This window comes from Mercenaria mercenaria, chromosome 8, assembly GCF_021730395.1.
Source record: "Mercenaria mercenaria strain notata chromosome 8, MADL_Memer_1, whole genome shotgun sequence".
Lineage (NCBI taxonomy): Eukaryota > Metazoa > Mollusca > Bivalvia > Venerida > Veneridae > Mercenaria > Mercenaria mercenaria.
In genome coordinates, this window is record NC_069368.1 from 21,266,569 (window position 1) to 21,292,512 (window position 25,944).

General features: G+C 35.8%; 2 protein-coding genes across 2 annotated transcripts; both read right to left on the reverse strand.

The window, feature by feature from the left end:
* Positions 1-5,921: 5,921 nt before the first annotated feature.
* Positions 5,922-12,264, reverse strand: LOC123565475 (prostatic spermine-binding protein-like). The gene is made up of 3 exons (XM_045359342.2): positions 12,058-12,264; positions 10,238-10,402; positions 5,922-6,149 (listed from the first exon to the last, which is right to left on the reverse strand). The coding sequence occupies exons 1-3, from the start codon at positions 12,262-12,264 to the stop codon at positions 5,922-5,924; spliced, it is 600 nt and encodes a 199-aa protein (XP_045215277.2).
* Positions 12,265-16,251: 3,987 nt separating this feature from the next.
* LOC123522906 (cholesterol 25-hydroxylase-like protein 1, member 2) lies at positions 16,252-23,970 on the reverse strand. Its single transcript, XM_045300416.2, has one exon. The coding sequence runs from the start codon at positions 23,743-23,745 to the stop codon at positions 22,774-22,776; it is 972 nt and encodes a 323-aa protein (XP_045156351.1). The 5' UTR covers positions 23,746-23,970; the 3' UTR covers positions 16,252-22,773.
* Between the last annotated feature and the right edge of the window lie 1,974 nt (positions 23,971-25,944).

The window sequence follows — 25,944 nt, forward strand, 5'->3', positions numbered from 1 at the left end:
ACATTAAGCTGGTATAAATGATATATTCGACCGATGCGTGGGAGGGTAATAAACGGGAAGCAGTGATAGCAGATTTCAGCTTTTTTTGTACGCATCAAAAAGCAAGTGCAATAACTTATACAGTACACTTAAACGAAACTTCTAAAGCTCCCTGGATATCTTTGTCAATATCTTTCATATTACTAAAAGTACATTTTTGACATTTATCACATATGTAGCAAAATATGTTTAAACATACATGTGAAATTTTCAGTAAAATCGAATGATGCTATGGTGTCATTTTATTTCTTCTCCTGCCTCAACCCAATTTAAGAAGTGACAAAAAAACGCCTACATGGGTACAATTTACAAACGAGCGAATTTCATTTTAAGGCAAGAAAAGTGTGTAAAATCAAAATATATACTTTGTATTTCCCCATCTTTGGAATAAATCTTAAAATTATGGTGGCTGATTTCTGCCATTTCGTGTTGGCGGGCCGAAAACATGACAACACGAAAACACGAAAACTCGACAAAAACCTAATTTCTTATTTGTCGTGTTTTCGTGTTTTCGAGTTTTTGACCCGCCGACACGAAAACACGACAAATAAGATATTTGTCGTGTTTTCGTGTCGGCGGGGCGAAAACACGAAACCACGACAAATAAAGGGCGCCAACACGACATGTTTATACCCGCCAAAAGGAAAACTCGACAGATAAATTTGTTCAGACATCTCTTATAAAACGTAGAGTTATTTTAAGCCAGGGGAAAAGAGTTTTAGAAGCAATTTTCTTACTATTTGAACGAACCGTCAATTCAGAATTTATTTATATTCACTAAGTTGAGATTATAAAACAGTACAATATGTCAGATGTCAGTTATCGTTTTAAGAACGTGAAGTGTATGTATAACAGACCCGGTTCCAGAAATATTTCATTTGGGTGGTGGGAGCGGCACCAGTTAAGAATGAAGGCGGCATCGGCGAGCCGAGTGGGGTTAAGTACGGAAGTGGGTAGCCCCTCCTGTTAGGTGGGTCAGAGCGTGTCCGCCTGGAAATGTTTGAAATATATGTATAAAATGGTAGACCATGCTATAATTACGTATACGCGTGGGCCTCAGTGAAGATTTACTTCCCTCGTTAAGAAGGGCTTTGATATTATTATTATGATATTGTTCTTATAAAACAATAAACGTATGGCAGAGCACAACCTTATCATAGAATACTACACATACAATAAATTTATTGTAATTCTGTATTGTGGTCATGGGATTAATATCAGGTATATCGAATATCTATCCTGCAATTTTAATAGTGGTGATATCCTCCATATGTGTATATATTAGCTAACAGCTAACGCTGTAATACTGGGTAGAATTATCAAAATTAAAACAAAAACAAAAAAACTGTCAAAAACACAGACTTATCAGATTTGGTCATTATCAAAAAATGTTCTAATTATTCTAGTAAGAAATTGCTTTGATACATTATCAGAAAATACATAAAAAGTCGGTGAAGAGTAAAAAGGCAGAAGTAATTAGTTTGATATTCGACGTTCGTCATTCGGTATTTTTTATGTAACAAAAATGGTGATCGGCCGAAATATACATATTCTTAAACTTATATTCTCTAGTTGTTTTGGCATATGTTTGCGTGCAGTTATGTTGTGTTTAGTTCAGTAATTGTTGTGCGCATGTCTAACGGAAGACGCCAAAACGAAAACACGAAAACTCGATAAATAAGACATTTGTCGTGTTTTCGTGTCGGCGGGGCGAAAATACGAAAACAAGACAAATAATGTATTTGTCGTGTTTTCGTGTCGGCGGGGCGAAAACACGAAAACAAGACAAACAAAGGGCGCCAATACGACATATTCATACCCGCCAACACGAAAACTCGACAAATAAATATGTCGTGTCGGCGCCCTCTAAACGTCGTGTTTTCGTGTAAAATTTTTCGTGTTTTCCTGATGTCGTGTTTTCGCCCCGCCAACACGCCAACACGAAATGGCAGAAATCAGCCACCATAAAAAATTGTTTTGATATTTGACCATGTATCAGTCAAAAGTCAATTTCCACCCCTCTTTATCATTATAAACGATTTTGCTCGTTTTGAAAAAACACCACTTTTATGTGTATTTTTGTGACTTTTTAAAAATGAGTAGTGATCGTAAAATGAAAGAAATTATGTCTTTGCAAAACATGATTTTGTTGACCAATAATGCAAGTTACTATTAGTCATTGCCCCTTGCGCGATTAATGGATTTGCAAAAAATCCCGATGCGGATTATACCCGTACAAACGCACAAAAAGTAGTTATTAACACATTATGTCTATTATTTTTGTTGTTTTGTTTTTACTTTCATACAAGGTAGAATGTATCATATGGTAGTCATGCTTCTGCAACTATATAGTTTCTAGCGGCAGAAATGCGGATACAATCACTGTGACTGACTGAATTTTATCATATATTCGGAAGAATAAAATAAAAAATAAAGACAAAATAAAATAAAAAATAAAGACAAAATAAGATTGTAGGTTGTTTTGTTTTTCTATATTCATTCATTCATTCTAACTCTGTATCATATCAGCCGATAATGTAAAAATTTCACTATTCTCCTCAATTCTTCATTAATTTTGTACCATAATACATTGATTATCGTCACAATTCGATAGTCGGTGAATTGTAAGTGATAATGAACGGTTATAATACCTGATCCAGTATCCAGTTATGTTTTAAATAGTACTTGTACAGCTAATTTTCTAATACAAACTGTATTACATTTTGCATCAGTCGGTTTTCTTATCATAATGTTCATTTCCTAAAGATATTTGTAAAATTTTCATATAGACCCCTAGGTCAGTATACAGTTTACTCATACTGAAATACGGTTATGGTACGGCAGGAAAGCTACACTCCGTGCTTTCCGGTGTACGTAGCAGACGATAGAAATGATCCAAGTTTATGTAAAGCATTATGAATTGAATGGTATTATTATAATTTCATTGCTATTTGCTCTAATTGTTATAGTCAAATTTTCTTTAGAAATGTCTATTTAGACTGTGAAATGCACATGATGCCCCTGTGAACACTGCGCCGTAGTGTAGTCATGTTCGGATATAATCCGCCAAGAAAGGATACATTATAGAAATGGACTGAATGTGATGATATAGATATTTAGAAGTAAAAATGTCTTTGGAAACTGTTCAGAGGTATGTGCCATTTCATTTTTTAACTATTTAATTAGGGCTGGGATGAAATATTTATGTAAATATTGTAAGATTCAAGAATACAACAGGCTACATGGGTTACATTCGTTTCTCGGACATGTGTTTTAGTACAGCAGACTGGTGTTTAAGTTTTCATAGTGTCTGTGCACATGGCTTAAATATTTTAAAAGATAGATGGACTATTATTTATGCATTGTGTTATACGTTACGGTTTAATCAACAACACTCCCCCCTGTCTTATTTTCTACAGAAACTAAAAAATATAGATATTAATTTCAACTGTTATTACCCATAAAACTGGTAACTAAAATTAAATAATATCACAGTCTGCACTAAGATAATCTAAATTTTATAAAACAACACTCCCCCTGTTTATTTTCATGAAAAACTAAATTTTATAGACCAATACTCCACCCTGTTTTATTTTCAAGAGAACTAAAAAACTAAAGATAATAATTTCAACTTTATTGCACATACAACTGGGAACTAAATTTTAAAAACTGCACAGTCTGCACTTAAATGAAACTAAATTTTATAGACCAACACTCCCCCTGTCTTATTGTTAAGAGAAACTAAATAATATAGATGATAATTTCAACTTTTATTGCCCATACAACTGGGAATTTAAATTAAAGATGAGCACATTCTTCACTAAAAAACTAAACAATATAAATAGAATCTTTACCTTATTAAATATTCCATTATCCTTTGTTTGTGTCTTCTCCTTAGTCAGTAACGTCTGTTGTGCTGATTGCATTTTGAATGTGTGACATTAGAGTGCCGAGTGTTTCAGCTGAGTAAAACATGTTTAAGGTACCACTACATTTTCACAAGGAATGTATAATGTCATATATTCTTGGGTCTTCTTTCCAGCACAGGCTGAACCGAAAGATAGTGTCTGTAGTGCTGGCTAAGGATGCATGACACCTTATTTTGCTTTATTTTTGTTTCCTCTTCAATTAATGCTTTAAAAAAATATGAAACTCACTGCCTTAGGACTGCTACTTTAAATATTAATTTCAATACTTTAAATATATGCAGATCGCTGTTGGTAAACCCCCACCTTTATAATTTTATAAATTTGGAATATTATATTGAATACTGAATTGATAGAACTGTTAATTCTGAATTAATTACATATTGTAACATTATCGGATTGTGGTGGTATTTGATGCTTTAGAATGGTTGTGCTAAATTATTGTATTAAACTATTTCAGTATCTAGTCGGAATTAACCAAAATGTTCTTATACAGTTGGACACGGCTAGTTGTGTTTGCATTTTCATGTGGAATATTTGAATGGCACTTTTCTGCGTGCCAGTTCATTCATTTCATTATTACAACTTGATGTTGCACGACTCATAGGTACAGTGGTGAAGAGCACATACTTTATATGTCAAGCCGCCCTATACATAAACATAAAAAGTAGCGTCCAGTTCATCAAATGTATTTAACCTTTAGCCTGCTGGCGGCAAGTGATTCTGCCTTTGCGACTAGTGCAGACCAAGATCAGCCTGCACATCCATGCAGGCTGATCATGGTCTGCACTGTTCGCTATTCAGTCAGTAAATTTTCAGTGAACACCCCTTCGAATAATAAATGGTATTGCCCAAACTGAATGATGGACCAGTCCATTTTAGAAATTTAGCAGGCAAAGGGTTAATAAGACTAAATTGTTTGTGTATGTAGAGCTGCTTTTACAATTAAAAGGCATTTGTTAAACTTGAAAATGACAGTATTATAAGTAGTAAAACTGTAATACATTTATTTTTCAAACACAACGAAAAACATAATACGTTATAGGTATATAGCTCATACTAAGAAGGGGAGGGAAATTTGCTTCGATTGTCCTGTACAATCTGACTTTGTTGCGCCCCCTACCCAGGATTATTAATTGTACAGATCCTGGCCGTGATTGGATATCATTCTGCGTTCGGGTAGCCCTACATGATCATGCAAGCGCAGTGTTATAGTCTTGAATGTTTTCTACTCAGTTTGGGCCCATATGGCAAGGGAATATAGACATACCCTACATGAACGTGTAAGTTTTGGGTCCCAGCTTCCTTTTGAGACCAAATTCAGGCACCTTGGTAGCTCTAAATTTTGAGGAGAAGGTGGCCAGTTAGTGTTCGTACATAAGATATTTCACCATTTTGATAGTATCTGGAAGATTTTCGACTTGGTTCAAACCCCTATCAACGGAACATACAATATGTGTAGATATGTATAGAAATTGAAATCTTGAGCGTACGTAGAGGCTATGGCAAGAAAGCCATTGACGTATGGTACCCTAAATGCTTGGTACCATATATGGATGTGTAGGAAGATGTGTCTACTTTACAATTTTACTATCTAAACGTCAATAAATTGCCTTCCAAGATCAGGTCTTTAGGAGAAGAAGCTTATTAACATAACTTTGGACACACTAACAGACATTTAAATTGTGCAAGATACTTGGTCGAAAATGCGAATTATTAACTCTAATTTTCGATTTACGTATCTACTCAGTTCGTAACTCGAAATTTTAGGTTAGCATCTCGAAATTAACACGCATGACACTAATGCTTTTCCGTACAATGTTCCTATGCCTGCGATTCGGTGTATATTTCGGTACACCCAAAACATGCTCTGAAGTTGGGTTGTACACTCAATTGATACGTGGCCCTAGGACCCAAATTAGCACTATGAGACCGTATAAATATACATGTAACGTCTCAAGAAGCATAAAGCTCTATAAGACTCAGCCCACTAATATAAAAGCAAATATCATTATCATCATAATTGTCGTCATCATAATATTCATTATTATCGTCATCATCATAATCGTGATCATTATTATCATCATCGTCATCGCCATCGCCATCGTCGTCATCAGAGTCATCATTATCGTCATCCTCATCGTCAACATAACCGTCATTGTCGTTATTATTTTCTTCCATACTCTTTAACATCACACCAATGCCATCTTTATGTTACTTACAAACGCATACTGACCACCTCATCCAATCTGACCCCTCTGAAAATGATCCAATATACATTCTACTGATTTGTTAGTTCAAGATTTAAATCTTGTTATATTACACAAACAGTTCCTGTTTATTTTTTAGGTCGTTAAGGTTGTAAGGGGTTTATCTGATGTATGCACAAGGAAAGTAAATGTAATCTTGGTATTATATAGAGTAATATCAATTTTGGTGTGAGTAAGTTCATTGAGATACGCTGAGATACGGGTGTACTGAATGATAACAATGCTGTCCTCGTGTGTTGCTGCACTAGGTCGAACACATAATATCAAACAATGCATGTATTGTTGGATGAAAAGGAGTCTGAGAGAAAGCTGTTTCTCTTGTTGCAATGTTCTTTTTTTTTTAATTTGTTGACCAATAATGCAAGCTACTATTAGTCATTGCCACTAGCGCAATTAATGGATTTGCAAGAAATCCCGATGTGGATTATACCCGTACAAACGCACAGAAAGTAGCGTCCAGTTCTTAAATATTACCTTTAAACGTAGAAAATCCTCATAAGACTAAATTGTTTGTGTATGTAGAGCTGCTTTTACAATTAAAAGGCATTTGTTAAACTTGAAAATGACAGTATTATAAGTAGTAAAACTGTAATACAATTATTTTTCAAACACAACGAAAAACATAATACGTTATAGGTATATAGCTCATACTAAGAAGGGGAGGGAAATTTGCTTCGATTGTCCTGTACAATCTGACTTTGTTGCGCCCCCTTCCCAGGATTATTAATTGTACAGATCCTGGCCGTGATTGGATATCATTCTGCGCTCGGGTAGCCCTACATGATCATGCAAGCGCAGTGTTATAGTCTTGAAGGTTTTCTACTCAGTTTGGGCCCATATGGCAAGGGAATATATAGACATACCCTACATGAACGTGTAAGTTTTGGGTCCCAGCTTCCTTTTGAGACCAAAGTCAGGCACCTTGGTAGCTCTAAATTTTGAGAAGAAGGTGGCCAGTTAGTGTTCGTACATAAGATATTTCACCATTTTGACAGTATCTGGAAGATTTTCGACCTGGTTCAAACCCCTATCAACGAAACGTACAATATGTGTAGATGTGTATAGAAATTGAAATCTTGAGCGTACGTAGCACTGGCACCAGATCAGAAAGAAAATGCCTCCGTATGTGTTATACCCTACCCCTAGGTATTCTATAAGAACCATGGTCATGAACGGGAAAGTGTACTAACCCGTTTCAATCGTACATTTCTCAACTTAAACGCGCAGTTCGGTGAATGGGTACCTAGTATATTGAACAAGCGATGATTTATCTTCCATCGTGCACCAGTCACATTGTCTCAATATTCCTATTGCTAAGATATCACTACTTATGCTCGTCAACGTTACAGAAAACTTGCTTGAACTTCCTAATGAACATCCGGTCTAGAGGTCACGGCAGTGCGCACATGTTTGGCGAAATGTAAACAAACAAAAACAGATTTAAAACAAGAGGACCATGATGGTCCTGAATCGCTCACCTCTTCCCACATGACCCAGTTTTGAGTATGACGTCGTTTTTTCTATTATTTGACCTACTGACCTAGTTTTTGAGCTCATGTTACCCAGTTTTGAACATGACCTAGATATTATCAAGATAAAAATTCTGACCAATTTTCATGAAGATCCATTGAAAAATATGGTCTCTAGAGAGGTCACAAGGTTTTTCTATTATTTGACCTATTGACCTAGTTTTCGAGGGTACGTGACCCTGTTTTAAACTTTATCTAGATATCATCAAGGTGAAAATTCAGATCAATTTTCATCAAGATCCATTGAAAAATATGGCCTCTAGAGAGGTCAAAAGATTTTAATAATTTTAGACCTACTGACCTAGTTTTTGATCGCAGTTGACCAGTTTCAATCTTGACCTAGATATCATCAAGATGAACATTCAGACCAACTTTCATACAGATCCCATGAAAAGTAATACCTCTAGAGAGGTCACAAGGTTTCTTGTAATATTTGACCTACTTTTGTAAGGCAAGTGTCCCAATTTCTAACTTGACCTAGATGTCATCAAGGTAAACATTCTGACCAATTTTTATGGAGATCCATTCACAAGTATGGCCTCTAGAGAGGTCACAAGGTTTTTCTATTTTTAGACCTACTGACCTAGTTTTTGATCGCACATGACCCTGTTTCAAATTTGACCTGGATATCATCAAGATGAACATTCAGACCAATTTTCATACAGATCCCATGAAAAATATGGCCTTTAGAGAGGTCACAAGGTTTTTCTATTATTTGACCTACTGACCTAGTTTTTGAGGGCACGTGATCCACTTTCGAACTTGACCTAGATATCATCAAGATAAACATTCTGACCAATTTTCATGAAGATCTCATAAAATATATGGCCTCTAGAGAGGTCACAAGGTTTTTCTATTTTTAGACCTACTGACCTAGTTTTTGACCGCACGTGACCCAGTTTCAAACTTGACGTAGATATCATTAAGATGAACATTCAGACCAACCTTCATACAGATCCCATGAAAAATATGGCCTTTAGAGAGGTCACAAGGTTTTTCTATTATTTGACCTACTGACCTAGTTTTAGATGGCATGTGATCCAGTTTTAAACTTAACCTAGATATCATCAAGGTGAACGTTCTGACCAATTTTCATGAAGATCTCATAAAATATATGGCCTCTAGAGAGGTCACAAGGTTTTTCTATTTTTAGACCTACTGACCTAGTTTTTGACGGCACGTGACCCAGTTTTGAACTTGACCTAGACATCATCAAGATGAACATTCTGACCAATTTTCATGAAGAACTTGTGAAATATATGGCCTCTAGAGAGGTCACAAGGTTTTTCTATTTTTAGATCTACTGACCTAGTTTTTGAAGGCACGTGACCCACTTTCGAACTTGACCTAGATATCATCAAGGTGAACATTTTGACCAACTTTCATAAAGATCCCATGAAAAATGTGACATCTAGTGTGGTCACAAGCAAAAGTTTACGGACGGACGCACGCACGCACGCACGCACGGCTGACGGACGACGGACACCGCGGGATCACAAAAGCTCACTTTGTCACTTTGTGACAGGTGAGCTAAAAATCACAATTTTACATTAAAACTCGAAATGATGAATGAAATTCATCTTGTATATTATCTTTAATTTGAAATCGTACGTACATTGGTCTGCATCTGTTCTGTATATTTTATTCATTTTGCACATTTTGCTGCATTTTCACATTTAGTAAAATGACGATTGACATACATTTCAGAATGGTTTTGTAATCTAGAACGGAACTTCACCAGGGTAGTTTAAGCAAGTTTTTTTTTTGTGTAATGTTGAAATTACTATAAACTACGCGTTGTTTTTCTAAGATAAGATGTATTGAAAAAATGTGACCGGTACACAATGGAAGATAAATTACCACTTGTTTGATATTCATAGTACACATTTACCCCACTGCGTGTTAATATGTATGAAATGGGCGATTGAAACGGGTTAGTATATTTTCCCGTTCACGACCATGGTTCTTATAGAATACCTAGGGGTAGGGTATAACACGTACGGAGGCATTTTCTTTCTGATCTGGTGCCAGGGGTACGTAGAGGCTGTGGCAAGAAAGCCATTGACGTATGGTACCCTAAATGCTTGGTACCATATATGGATGTGTAGGGAGATGTGTCTACTTTACAATTCTTCTATCTAAACACCAATAAATTGCATTCCAAGATCAGGTCTTTAGGAGACGAAGCTTATTAACGTAAGTTTGGACACTTTAACAGACATTTAAATTGTGCAAGATACTTGATCGGTTTGGGTTAGTATCTCGAAATTAACACGCATGACACTAATACTTTTCCGTAAAATGTTCCTATGCCTGCAATTCGGTGTATATTTCGGTACACCCAAAACATGCTCTGAAGTTGGGTTGTACACTCAATTGATACGTGACCCTAGGTCCCAAATTAGCACTATGAGACCGTATAAATATATATATACGTCTTAAGAAGCATAAAGCTCTATAACACTCAGCCCACTAATAAAAAGCAAATATCATCAATATCATCATTATTGTCGTCATCATCATAATCGCGATCATTACTATCATCACCGTCATCACCATCGTCGTCATCAGGGTTATCATTATCTCCATCCTCATCGTCAACATAACCGTCATTGTCGTTATTATTTTCTTTCATACTCTTAACATCAAACCAATGCCATCTTTATGTTACTTACAAACGCATACTGACCACCTCATCCAATCTGACCCCTCTGAAAATGATCACATATACATTCTACTGATTTGTTAGTTCAAAAATCTTGTTACATCACACAAACACTGACTCTTTTTTTTTTTAGGTGGTTAATGTTACTGAGTGCAGAAGGGGTTTATCTGATGTCATTCAAGCACAAGGAAAGCAAATATAATGTAGATATTATATAGAGTAGTTTAAATGTTGGTGAGTTCATTGAGATACGCCGAGATACGGGTGTACTGAATGATAACAATGTTGTCCTCGTTTGTTGCTGCACTAGGTCGAACACATCAGATGAAACAATGCATGTATTTTTGTTTACGAACTAAAACATTGTTATTGAAAGTGCAATTTTGATCAGTATTAACTTTGCTAGTAGTCATGTTTATATCAGTTCGATGAAAAGTGCAACAGATGAACCGTTAGTTTAAGTCCTGGATTTGTTGACGTGACAAAGCCCGGGCATAAAAATACCGCTTATTTTTTTTTTTTTTTTTAAACGATTAAGATCCAAAATATTCATAACGATAATATATTGTACGAAGAAAATGCAGCTGCTGAAAAATATTGGAAAATGAAACATTTCTTATACAGCGTTATCCACGCAGTAATTTAACGTAGTTCTACGTCTGTGCTATTTTCGTTTTATGTTTCCAAAGGAAAATGGTTTCCTGGAGATTCAATTCCATTTGTCGCTTTTCTAAATTGGCACTCAGTATTTGATTCTTTTTTGGACTGTTTTCTTCAATTTGATTGGCTAACAGAATTTTTTTACAAGTGTACAAAACAAATTTATTCGGGTAACTTTTGTGCTGCTCCCGATGTTGGACTACTTTTTTCACTTATTATTTATACTGCTAGTACTTAAAAATGATTGACTTGAAAACAATGACTATAAATAAATGTCATATTTTTTATACATACTTGTAAAACCCGAAACCTCGTACACATATCTACGATATCGGATATGTGTACTTCGGCTTCGGGTTTTACAAATGTGTAAAACAAAAAAAAATATGACATTCATAGACTGCTCTAAATCCGTATTTTTCCAAGAAGAAATATTAGACAGTTCACTTGTTTACAAGTATCTCCATTACACTCCACTGATACAGAAAAAAACCTAGGACCAAAAATAGGAGCACTATGAAACCGTACAAGTAAGTATATAACGTCCCTAGAAACATAAAGCCCTCTAATACTCAGCGTTATAATGGTCCTGCTGTGATCACGGAGACCATTCAAAGTTTCCGGGTCATAGAGTTCCGCTTAAACCGGCGCTAGCGTGCGTAAGCGATTACATTTCATTCTCTCTCTTGAACCGGGTCTAGTGTTACGTTCTAGACTTCGTATTGACTTTATAAACTGTCACAACAGCAGTCTTTAAGTATGAAGCATTTTTCCGTATTTGGACTGAGTGTTTCTGGTTTGGCATCACGGATACCATTCAATGTTTCTGGACAACAGAGTCCCGCTAGGGAGCTTTATGGGTGTTTCATACCACTGTCATAACGAGACTGCAATTTGCCGGGTTGCGGTCTATATGCTTCCTAATGATTAGATGTTATACACATTTTATTACGAGTTTGTTGACATACGCTCGGCATAAAGCTATTAATTAGCCCATTAATAAAAAAGCAGATATCATCATTATCATCATAATTGTCGTTATCATAATCGTCATCATTATCGTCATCATCATATTCGTGATCATCACAGTCATCACTATCGTCGTCATGAGGGTCATCATTATCGTCATCCTCATCGTCAGCATAACCGTCATTGTCGTTATCACTTTCTTTCATACTCTTAACATCAAATCAATGTCATCTTTATGTTACTTACAAACGCATACTGACCACCTCATCCAATCTGACCCCACTGAAAATTCTTCCGATTTCTAGTTCAAGATTTAAATCTGGTTATATTACACAAACACTGTTTCTATTTAGCTTCAGGTCGCTAAGGTTGCCGAGTGCAGTGTAAGGAGTTTATCTGATGTCATTCATGCAGTAGGAAAGTAAATGTAATCTTGATATTAAATAGAGTAATATAAATGTTGGTGTGAGTGAGTTCATTGAGACATGCTGAGATACGGGTGTACTGAATAATACCAGTGTTGTCCTCGTGTGTTGCTGCACTAGGTCGAACACATTAGATCAAACAATGCATGTATTGTTGAGGGAAAAATGAGTCTGAGAGAAAGCTTTGTCTCCTTTCGCCGTGTTCTTTTTTTTATTATTATTAATCTGAGTTTTAAAAAAGGCGTAATTAAATGACTAATTATTCAAGATAATGTTACATCAGAAGTTTATCTGAGTCCACTTCCCGGAATAACAGTACTGGTGTCATAATTATAAGAAGGCATTCATGGACATCGCGACCGCAGTAGGGCTCGAACTCAGACTTCCGAAATTTTTGTTATCTTTTTAAAAGATAGATATTTTTGTTTACGAACTGAAACATTGTTATTGAAAGTGCAATTTTGATCAGTATTAACTTAGCTAGTAGTTATGTTCATATCAGTTCGATGAAAAGTGCAACAAAGAAACAATTAGGTTAAAGTACTGGATTAGCGCGGGTATAAAAATATCGCTAATTATTTGAAAAAAATGATTAAGATGCAAAATATTCATAACGATAATATATTGTACGAAGAAAATGCAGCTGCCGAAGAACAAAATATTATCTTCAGAAAAGGGAACATTTCTTATACAGCGTTATCCGCGCAGTAATTTAACGTATTTCTACGTCTGTGCTATTTTTGTTTTGTGTTTCAAAAGGTAAATGGTTTCCTGGAGATTCAATTCCGGCGGAAAAAAAAACGATTTTCTTAAAATATGTTTCGTCTACACATGTATATTTAAGAAAGACTGCTCTAAATCAGTATTTTTCCATGAAGAAGTATATAGATAGTTCACTTGTTTACAAACTTTATATTGTCATCTAGTTGATTGTACTAGTCAAACATGTATATACACCCCCGTTTTACGGACATATTCTGACTTTAAACCCAGCCTCTACTGTGTTAGTCTTCCAATCATGCTTGTGCGGGTCCATACCCTGTGGCAAAACTTTCCCACATGTTTTACATGGAATGTTTAGTTTTTATCTTGCTTTTGATAATCCGTGTTACTTTTACCCCATTGTGCAACTCTATGTATCTTGTACATGCGCATCTGCACGTAACACTCGACAGAAGAGGGAAAAATTCGCGTCGATTATTCCTGATCGCTGATTAATCACGATAAAAATCGGACCAACCAGTTATGTCAATAGCCAACTATTTGGTTTTCGGCGATAACAAAATTCCAACAATTTCGGTAATTTTAACACAATGCCTAGGCACTGACGATTGTCAAAACTCTGTCTAATTAGAAATCATTTTACATGAACACCCATACTTAAGAGCTGCAGTTTTACTAGATCTAGCTTATTTGGGGGGGGGGCGATTATAATGACGTCAAAGTGCGTCAACAAGAAAAAAAATCACCATCTATCACGTCAAGGATATTTATTCATGATTCATCAACACCATGATTAATCAGCACATATACGGAATAGTATACTTTGTTTTTCATTTCAAATTATCTCGCCTGATCTTGTAGCAGTAAGAGGGTAAAAAATATGTGAACATTCCGTGAACATGCAGCGAATATGCCGCGAACATGTATGTCCTTTTTCGGAAAGTGACGAGGGAAGATAGTCCACTGACCATCACAATGTAATGACAAGAGACCTTCTCAAGCTAATGACTGGGGCAGATAATCCACAGACCTTTACAAGGTTATGACGAGGGCAGATAGTCCACAGACCTTAAAGTGGCATTATGCGCATCTTACAGCACTTATAGTGTTTTGGCGAATATTAAAAAACAGTTTTCGGTTTTCGTGCATTTAAATGCTTAAGTTAACAATAATGCGCATAAGATTTGAAAGTGATGCTTTAGAAATGGAAGAAATCGACTTAAAATAACAGTTCATTTCTCAGACTTGTACGCAATGATACCTTACATATGTAGAGATTTCTGAAGTTAAAGGGAAGAACTCCTGCTTGCAGTGTTTTTCTAAAAAGACTGCCCAGTCAAATAAGAAAAGTTCATTTAGAAGTTATAACTTGTACATAGTGACAGGAGAGTTTGTATACTGGGTTTAAAGCTATAATTCCTCCACCGTTTACACACATATCTATTAATGCTGTATTTGTACTTGAAAAATGCGTATAATTCCACTTTAACAAGGTTATGACGAGGGCAGATAATCCACAGACCTTTACAAGGTTATGACGAGGGCAGATAATCCACAGACCTTAACAAGGTTATGACGAGGGCAGATAATCCACAGACCTTTACAAGGTTATGACGAGGGCAGATAATCCACAGACCTTTACAAAGTTATGACGAGGGCAGATAATCCACAGACCTTTACAAGGTTATGACGAGGGCAGGTAATCCACACAGGTTACTTTACAAGGTGGTGACGAGTCATGGCCCCGGGTCGATGTTTTAATATTTAGGATACCTTTGTTCAAAATGTATTAATACTGATGTTTGAATTACTGAAAGTTACTCTCAAAGAAATGAATGTGTACATGCATGACTGTAGCTATAAAACGCAGGCGTATATAGCTAGCTACACCTAGTTCCATATATTTTGTGTTGTTAATTTTTGAGGCTGTGACGCAGTGTTTTCTGTAGCACAATTAAGAATCTTTGAACTGTTTTTTCTCCGTGCCAGACACTTTATTTAGCAGGGCTTTTGCATCTTGCTGGTTGGCCTGTACGAAAACATGGTCAATTTATATTAAAACATTCAAACGTGTTTACAGCATGTGTTGAAAATGTGAAAAAAATTGTCCGAATTTCCTGTAAAATGACTATCAATTCTAGTGATGATCCAAAATGTCCAAAAATAAACTATGTCATCACTGCCATATTACACAATAAAGCGAAAGAGCTGCTATTTTTAAGCGGATTTAATACAGATGGAAACCCTTAAAGTGCCCGGGCTTCAGAATTTCGAAAAATTATCTCCCCCTGGCCACCAAAAATAACAAGAGATGTTTGTAAAACATGTATGCTCCTAATGATGGGTTGTCCCATTTTCAGTCCCGTGATCTCTATGACCTTGACCTTTGACCTACTAACCCCCAACCCAATTATGCTACCGAATACGAAGGTCCTGGGTCAAGTGATTTTCAAGTTATTTGGCGGAATGAAATGTACGTGGAGGTATAGTTTGCGCCTGCAGACAAAAATGATTTTGTACCTGCATGTGTTAAACTATACACATAAGTACATTGTGATTACTTCTAAAAATAAACACCTGTAGGTACTTTTCTGTACAAGCAAGTAGATTTTGTGCCTGCAAATACATTTCTGATCTGTACCAGGTAAATTTATAGACCTGCATGTATAAAATGACTTCCAGTTGTATTCATTTAACTTTTCACTCAAATATTGAGGCATAGCACTGTAACCTTTTAAAAAAATTGAATTACAGGTATAAAATGGTGGCCTCTGGTGCATTTTTGGGTCTAAATTTTGAGAAAATATTATTCCTTTGCTAAAATAGTTCGGCACAACTTTGATAAATATTGGTCACTTTTCAACCAACTGGGGTGGTGTGGGGTGGGCCAAGGGCCACTTGGTCCCGGTCCTGGATCTGGGACTGAGAGGCATACTTTATTTCCTTAAGAACGAACTTCTCGTGTAACGCGTAGCCTCAAAATTAAAACCACGATTATCTTACATTATGTGGTAAAAGATGGGTGTAAAAATAACCAACACTATATACTGTTATACAAGCTGAGACGTGTAATGGTCCTTAGCAAAAATAATTAAGTAGTAGCAAACACCACATGAACGAAAAAGGTTTACAGTCAACAGAAATGAGAGCGACTATTCTTTACACAATAAACTCTTTTTCCCTGCCTATAACATCAAACAATTTACTTCAAAATTGACATATAATACTATCCTTATTAAAGTATGTAAAGCTAATTGTACTAAATAGAACTTAATTTCTGAATTTTGAGCAAAACATATACCAAAGATAAATTTGATGACGAACTTTTGATCAAATGGCAAGTAATTCATGTGGTTCAATGTCATTTATTCCATCGAAGTGCGAACCATACGCCGAAATGTGACAGACTAGTTTCCACATTATTAAGTTTTAAAAACTAAAAAAGCAGTAGCATCATAACAAATAAAACAAGAGATGTCACTATTGGTGACAAATTGCCCCGAAGCGTGCCCAAGAATACTACAGCTGTAAAAAATCACACATCATTTCGTGACCTTGACCTTGACCTAAGAGGCCCGGGTCATAAGCGTGACACACATTCTCAATATGGTTAACATTTGTTTCAAATTATTTTCAAATCCCCTGATAAATGGCATGAGCCAGACAAGAAAAACCTTTGACTTCTCAGTGTGACCTTGACCTTGGAGCTACGGGTCTGGGTCTTGTGCACGACACCTTATCTCATTATAGGGAACATTTGTGCCAAGTAATTTCAAAATCCCTTCATCACTGGCAGAGTTATGGACTGTACAAGAAACAGACCATGTTAACCTTTAACCTCTAAGTGTGACCTTGACCTAAGAGCTAGGGGTCTGGATCTTGCGCACGACACGTCGTCATATTATGAGAAATATTTATGCTAAGTAATTCCAAAATCCCTTGATGAATGACAGAGTTATGGACCGGACACGAAACAGACCCTGTTAACTTTTGACTTCTATGTGTGACCTTGACCTTGGAGCTAGGGGTCTGGATCTTGCGCAAGACATGTCGTCTCATTATGGTAAACATTTATGCCAAGTTATTTGAAAATCCCTTCATGGATGGCAGAGTTATAGACCGGACACGAAACAGACCATGACAACCTTTGACCTCTAAGTGTGACCTTGACCTTGGAGCCAGAGGTCTGGGTCTTGCGCGTGACAAGTCGTCTCGTTATGGTGAATATTTATGCCAAGTGATTTCAAAATCCCTTTATGGATGGAAGAGTTACAGCCCGGACAAGAATTAACCGGACGCACGGACTCACGCACGGACGGACAGTGCAATTTTAATATGCCCACCTTCGGGGGCATAAAAAGTATTTTACATGTGTAACCTTCGGTCACTCCTTTAATACAATCGGTAACGTTATTTAATACGTTACGTCATTCGTACTAAAAGCTTGCAACCTGGTCAGACAACAAACATTGGTACAATAATAAAATTTAACTCACTCTACTTACTACAATAACGTGCGTTATGTCCGTAACGTACACAAATCTACGTACTTCAAAAATGTGTGTTACGTCCATAACGTATATCGCGCATGTTCGCTTGTTTTTGCGTACAATCAGTACCAAATCTGACTGGAACAGATGACGGTGCGGCATTCGTACGCAAATGATGCGATTTGTCAACATATACGATAACAATAAATGCAAATATATTACCAGAAATATAACAATATTTAAAAAACATTACAAGAATCACATAAGTGTACAATCGGTGTAGTATCCGAATGGCTGTAGAACACTTCACGTCATCCGTACACAACGGAATACCGTACAGTGCCGCACTACTAGGTTTCATACACAGGACGATATCAGCTTCGTTCTTGCTTGTTACAAGAACGACACGTCATTTAATCCAGTTAGGAAACCCGTCATGCTGCCACTGTACTTTTGCTGATTTTTTTTATTCATTTATACATTAAAACAATCTAATTAACAGTAAAATTTAACACTAATACATACAAACACTAAATATATGCATTTTCTCTACTGCGATGCCTTCATGGAAACAATTTATATATGTGCATTTTATACAGCAAATGGTGTTAAAAATGTAAAATATATTTATTATACGTGTGTGCGTTCGTTCAGAGATCAGTTATGACACAGGCTGGCAGTATCGAACACGAAATATGTCGTTGTCACAGTCTGAATGCGATACCAGTCTGTCTTGAATATTTAAATGACTGTATTTTGCTTATTTCGTAAATAAAATGATTGGATGTTCTAATATACTTTCTAATTACTACAAACATCATTGAAGTGTTCAGTTAATACCAGTAACACAGTTCAAAATATGATTACTGAGAACAGGAAGGGACACAACTAGGAAGTATAAAAATTTGTTGAGTATTGTAAATAGATAGTAAAATCAAAGTATTTCAGTGAATTCTACATGTGACAAAAAGTTAAACACTGCTCACGCTGTAGATATTTGACAAAATATTCTAACTTTGCTTTTTTAGGACGCTTCTGTTTTCTTTTAAATGACATTGGTTTTTTTACCACGGTGTTCATTACTTCTAAATGAACGTAAGCTAAATGTGAAATCTAAACTTAATGATGATGTGTAATACTAAAACAGGTTAACGCGTATTTGATTTACCCGAGCAAAAATCTACTTTCAACATACATGCATTTTAATCACAAGATCTGAGCTATAAAACAGATCATTCGGAAAAAGATCAATGTTTAATTACACTTTGACGTTTATGTATAATAGAAGAATAAACAATTCATAATTTCATTGGCAACGGGTTTTCATTTTGTATTTCCATGTATGATGACCTCTATATTTTATGTACGTTAAATACATTGGCGGTCCAAAAACGTTTATTTTCCAAATGTGAAAGATAACAATGTAACTTATTGCCAATAAATTTGGTCGCTGTTTATATTAGCTAGATAAGGCAGAAATCCATCAGAGATAAAGCTCTTAAACTGTTTGAACAAATAGTTACAAGGATTAATAAATAATCAGCACACTTTTGTACATACATTTTGTCAATAATAATATTATATACATGTAATATGGCAAGAAAAAATGTAAAATAAAGTGTTCGTTGCAAAATTTACATTTACTTTTCCCCCTATAAATCCACCTCCCGTAAAAGGAGGTAATCTCAAAGTAAAAAAGTATTTTTTCCCAATTTTGAATTTAAAATTCCAAAATGAGCGTTACCTTTTATGGGCTTTGCTGTTTAAAAATAGTCATGCTAATTTGTTATGTATATTTTGGTTATTAAAACAACAGTTATACTGTTGAACAATTACTGAAATGCAATCCATTAATATTTTACACAAAAAATTCTTTAAACAGATATTGGTCTTCTGCAAATTTTCCCAATTAAGACAATTTCCGAGAACATTTTCCCAATTCCACTGGTTTTGGTGGCATTCCCAAAATGATGAAGGAAAGGTCTGGAATGTGACCTCTATACAATGATACTAAAGCCGCTCTCAAAAATACAGCTACATGCATCCTACGTTTGAAAAATTTGTTATCTTTTGATCAATACATTTATACCTAGAATACCTTCAAGACATTTTCAAGTTTTTCTGACAGAATCAATAAAGTGACAATACCTATATTATCATGTTTTATGTAACGCCATGGTAACGTATGTTATATGAGATACATGTTATTAAAGGGAACTTTTTATTCATTTTTCTGCATCACACTGAACAAGAAATGAGATCTATTGATCTTTATAAAGACACCTCGTTAAAACTAGCATTTCCTATTCAAATACCACAGGTTACAGTGGCAAAACATCTTTAAAAAACATATTTAAACATTCATGATTAAGTCACTTTTTAATATACAATGATATATAAATACACAATATATTTTCATTCGCACAGAACTGCATGTGTACTGCCTGGATTTACAAAATCTTTGAGATCAAACATATTATTGTTCATAATTATACATCATGTTTCTGGTAAGAAACAAGAGGTCCATGATGGTCCTATATCGCTCACCTGACTCCTAAGCGGCAAGTAATTCTGCCTTTGCGACCAGCGCAGACAAAGATCAGCCTGCACATCTGTGCAGTCTGATCTTGCTCTGCATTATTCGCTATTCAGTTAGTAAATTCTCAGCGAACACCCCTTCGAATAATAAATGATATTGCCCAAATTGTATGAAGGACCAATTCATTTTAGAAATTTAGCGGGCTAAGGTCTAATGGTCTTAGGATTTCAATAAACTTGGTATAGTGGACATTGGACATACACAATGTTACATACACACAACTGGCCTATAGGTTTAGATGTCTGGACGGATGGACGGACGACAAACATCCAACAATCCTATAAGCTCACCATGATCACTACATGCTCAGATGAACTCACAACAACAAATGTAAATGTTCATAAAAGGTAAAACAGAATACAATCCCAAAGATGTCTGGTGTAAAAATTGAAGTCTTTGAGGGCTACGTTATGACAAAAACTTAAAGTACCATAGATTTTTTTCTCTTTCCGTATCAATGATTATTCAACTACAGACTTAGTGTTACTTTTAAGTTCTCATAATGTCTCTGTATAAACTGTGGCTGCAATATTTTTCTGTTATAAACATTTTAAATATAAAAAATTCTTGTTAATTCCTATTTCCAAAAATTGTTGTCTTTAAAAGTTTGAGTACAGATGAATATATTATATTTTTTAATCTATTATTTTTATTACCTCCCTTTTATAGCTGTAACTACGAAAAACCATAGGCAGTATTAAAAGTTGTTCTCATCTAAGCATGTACTTATGCAAAACATCTATTTGGACAACTGTTTCGTCTGTTTTTAAGACAAAATTTAGCGCTTTAATTAGAACTTTAAAAAGGCGGATCTTTTTAACCCTTAGCTTGCTGGCGGCAAGTGATTCTGCCTTTGCGACCAGTGCAGACCAAGATCAGCCTGCACATCCGTGCAGTCTGATCATGGTCTGCACTGTTCGCTATTCAGTCAGTAAATTTTTAGTAAACACCCCTTCAGATGATAAATGGTACTGCCCAAATTGGAAGATGGACCAGTTCGTTATAGAAATTTAGCATGGTAAGGGTTAATAGTACGCTCTTAGTGCATTTTTTAAAATCTTGTTGTAAAACATACATAGAAACATTTTTTACATTCGGTGTCGAAAGGACGAGTCACTTGAACGGAAGATAAACCGTAACCATGTGTTAAATTCAACAATGTAACTCCCGTTTGCGGCAAAGTATCAAGTGTCATGCATTATGGGAACGGGAAGCACAGCGTGTCACCAGCGTAATAACATATATAAGTCCCCTCTAAAGAAGATCGATTTAAGCCTTATCATACGCTTCTTGACCCGAGCGAAAAATGACATTTAATACGATCAATTTAATATCCATTCGACTTTAAAGACTTCCTTGTAACAAAGCAAAGATCATAATTAGGAGTTTTAAAAGAAACAAAAAGCAGTCCAAAGTAATTAAAATATTTTACGGCTAGGGGTAAACTGGTTTCCGTATACAACAATAAATTCTTGAGAATTTCCATTTCAAAAGGAAGAACGTAATCGTTTAAATAAATAATCGTATCAAAAATATTTGCGAGCATGATCTTAAAAAAAATTAACAATCGAGAAAAAAAATTCGATCGTTGCCCATGATAGCATTATGCCTCACAATTATAAACACTTGCATTTTTGCTTCACAAAGATTTGCAATTGACTAGATTTACGGTTGCATTGACTTGATACTGGTCCATTATTGAAAATAAAAAATAAGATATCACAGTCATTACCTTACAAGATCACTAACTATGCATGACATGTCCGCATAAATCTCAAGACTGGTGAATAATTTCAATTTTGGCACTGGATGTCATATACCTTTGTCTTTCAGGCTACAGTTGGCTTAATTTTAAATTGTATCACATTTCTTATATGGCATTTGTCTTATGTACAATGGACATAATATTACAGATTCTAAAATTCTGGCACGTATAACTATTTTGTAAAATAATACAAAAACTAAAAATATCAGAAATTAAAAACCGGGTCAGGCAGCATTAAAATTTAATACTTAGAAACGTTCAGTGGCAGAAAATTCATTTTTTCCATTTCTGTGTAAAAATATACTACAAAAAATAGTATATTGTTACAGTTTTGCCTTGTGTCTAAACATGTCATTCAAGATGGAACTTTACAGTACATATGTCACGGCATTCATAAAAGAATAGGAAACCTAGCATTCATTATTTTCCAACCAAAAAGTACAGGTCTAATATCATAACGTTACTGCTATCGAATATATCTATTCTAATACAATGTAATACTAAAAACCTAACACTGGCATTTCAAACTATTTAACTTGAGAAAAAAAAATCGTTTTGGCTTGACTCTTGATTCTCTAAAATCAATTATCGAAACTTCCATACATTTGTTTCCAACAAAGTGTTTTCTCAAATCCTGAAGTATGTCCCTGAAGTTCTAAACGAATCCTGTTTGAACTGTAGCACTGTTATTAACTTGCACAAAAACCTCGAAATTATCGAAATTTCTTTGTCTCCCTCTGTTTTCTTTCATAATCTAGTAGCTCTTGCGGTTTCACTCCGCCGGCTTTCATTACTGGACAAAACGTGTCAAATATTCTGTCCAGATGATTGAAAAATGGCTGGAAGTTTGTCATTGGCTTATAGTGGTGCATGTCATGCTTTGGAGCTCCGCCAATGAAGCCGTACGTGAGATAGTTCAAAGTGAACGGGAAGTCGAATCCAATGTGCGCCTCCACACTGACTATGATAGAAATTATCATATAACTCCATGTGGTTAGTGGATGGCAATCAAAAAACCAAGTATTCGTTGTGGTGAGAAACCCAACTGTGACCAACTCCCAGGGGTGAAGATATTGGGTCACCCAGCAGAATGGAGCATGGTAGCGGTGGTGAATCGAGTGCACGTGCTTATAGAGGAACCGGATCTTGTGATGTGTCCAGTGCCATACGAAATATTGAAAATCGAAAATCAACAAAGCCGCCATTTGATGCCATACAAAGTCGAAAACGGTTGGGGCAAGGTCTGGCATAGGTGTGGGTGGTGTCCATACCCACTGAGCACATGCAGCCGGGAGCACGAACAGCACGTGATTCCAGAATGTCAAACCAAGAGTATCCAGGCAGTGTGCTGTTGTAACCTCAAAGTCGGGCTGGATTTTGTATTTTTGTATCCATTTCCAATTTTTACCAAACAGATCGAAAATCATGAAAGGTGTACACAAAGAAAAATAAAATGTTACCGAAAGAATAACAGGAAATAGTGGAGATGAAAAGAATTCTTCTCTTCCAAGTCTGATGTCCCAGATACCTTGCAGGACACGGCGGCCACCCGGTGCAACGGCGCGGCTGATGTTGATATTCCCAAAAGATGATTCGTACGATGTTTTATACAAAGCCTTTTCGCTAATGGCGGATATGTTAATATTGAGAACGTCTCTCACAAAGTCAAAAATATCAAAACTCATTGTTCTGTGTACCCTCTTTCATTGCATTATAACGAAATTTTAACTTTATATCCACTTTAATTCATTCAAGTCATTAAACACGCCGTTACACCGGTTAAATCCTATGTTATACACACGACATTGGTTGGAAGTCCTAAGTACCGCCCCTTCTGACGTCACACTATTCACCGGCGTATCTGCAACCGAATGTAAGAGGAACGATCCTGTACTGAAATGATCAATAAAACGATATAATAAGGTTTAAGGTAGACCTTGTTTCTCAGTAGTGGAGCTTCGGGTCAGACGAATAATTAAATCAGCAAGACGTGAAAAAGTCCATGTTTAAATACACTGCGACATTATCCGGCCTGAAATGTAGACAACCTGCTACCACCGATCAAGTAATATTTCCTGTTACAACTTACCGTTATAATTAAGCCTTAAAGAACTTATCAGGAATGAGGAAATATATAATCTAACTTCTAAGAAAATAACACTCACATACACACAATTTAATTAATAAAAATACCAGTTGTAGGCCTACAGACAAATGAAGACCTCTAAAACGCTGGTATGAGCGTGCATTTGTTTTGGAATGTCCAAGACAAGCAATAACGTTGTTTGATTTTATTAAATTTTTCCTCATTTGGACAATTCATATTCATTTAATACGTTCATCATAACATACCCTTATTTTGACCTCAGTTGTTTAGTACATGTCACAAAAATGTATAGGCTACCCAGGTCAACGGATTAACATTAATTTGATAAGTTTACATTCATAGAGGCACGTAGGGCCTATACTGACCCAACGATAACATTATGTTTACAAACATTACTAAAATAGATTAAAACAAAGATTAGGAATTCAACCTTTTGTAACATTTTTAGTTTTTGTACCAGATGCAAGACTTAGCCTAGGGTTTAAACAGATCTTTTCCCGTTTGAGCTCGAAACTCAACTGCCGCTGTACATAGACTTTTTTTTATCAAAGATATAAACATACAGATTGGAAGTGAATAAGGAAGATATAAAAGGCATTATATATGTGCATACAATTCACAAAAATGGAAAATTTGGTAACAGCTGGAACCGGACTGAAACAACTGATCCGTATTAGACCTTCCTGGTAACAGAAAGGGGAAAAAATGGTCTGAAAAAAAAATCTTCACGAGGATTCGAAATCTTACAAAAACTGGATACTTGGATCTGCGTTTTTTATTTCTCATAATTATACATATCAGCTGAAATGAAGGAAAAACTAGTATTTACATTTGAGCCACACCATGAGAAAACCACCATAGTGCAGTTGCGAACATCGCGGATGCGCAGGCTGGTCTGGATCCATGCTGGTCGCAGATTTTTATGCACTATGTTTTGCTACAATTCATCATATGTTTTAATTTACACTTTTTACCATCAATGTTCGTTGTATTAAATGTGCATTTTTTAAACATGCTGAAATTGTACAACACATATAATTAAGCCACCTATGCTGTGTTCAAAGATTTATCTATTTATATTTGGGTTTTACGGCGCACCAACACAGTACAGGTTATGGCGCCAGTCTGGTTTCACGTCTGTGTTCAAAGATAGCAGGGTCTCAGGAAAGCGGGTGTATGCTGGATTGGGTGGGGTTCCTGACCCCAAGTGTCTTTGATTAGGAGCTGTAAGCCTTAGGCCCCGGATGCTAGTTTCCTTCTAGCTGCAAATTTGTCATATTTTGCAAAGCGGTAGGAATATCCAGCGACAAAAGCAATGACTATTGACAAAATATTTTTTTTTAAAGAATCAACTGATGAATATGGTAAAAGTAAACCTTCAGCTGTGATATCCCAGTTAGGCTGTAAAACTGCCGGAGAAATTGTCAAGATGATTCTGAGTATTGATTCAGCAACCTGGCCAAGGCGATAATTACTGCCTTTGATACACCGCATTTTATTTGTTTCTGGGTTATTGCCTGCCATTCCTTATTTTATCCTTCACCCTGCTGATTAACTAAAGTGGACTGGTCCATCTTTCAATTTGAACAGTATCATTTATTGTTCGGAGGGGTGTTCACTGAAAAATTACTGACTGAACAGCAACCAGTGCAGACCATGATCAGACTGCACGAATGTGCCCACGTCGCAAAGGCAAATACATTTGCCGCCAGCATGCTAAAGGTTAAACTAGCCATACTCACTCGGTCTATTTTATGATTCAGATAATTATAGTTGT

Coding starts and splice junctions, on each gene's coding strand:
- LOC123565475 (XM_045359342.2), bottom strand. CDS start 12,264: ATGAAAGAAAGTGATAACGACAATGACGGTTATGCTGACGATGAGGAT. Junction 10,403..12,057: donor TTAATAGCTTTATGCCGAGC/GTATGTCAACAA, acceptor TTTGATGTTAAG/AGTATGAAAGAAAATAATAA. Junction 6,150..10,237: donor ATGATATTTGCTTTTTATTA/GTGGGCTGAGTG, acceptor GTGATGTTAAAG/AGTATGGAAGAAAATAATAA.
- LOC123522906 (XM_045300416.2), bottom strand. CDS start 23,745: ATGAGTTTTGATATTTTTGACTTTGTGAGAGACGTTCTCAATATTAAC.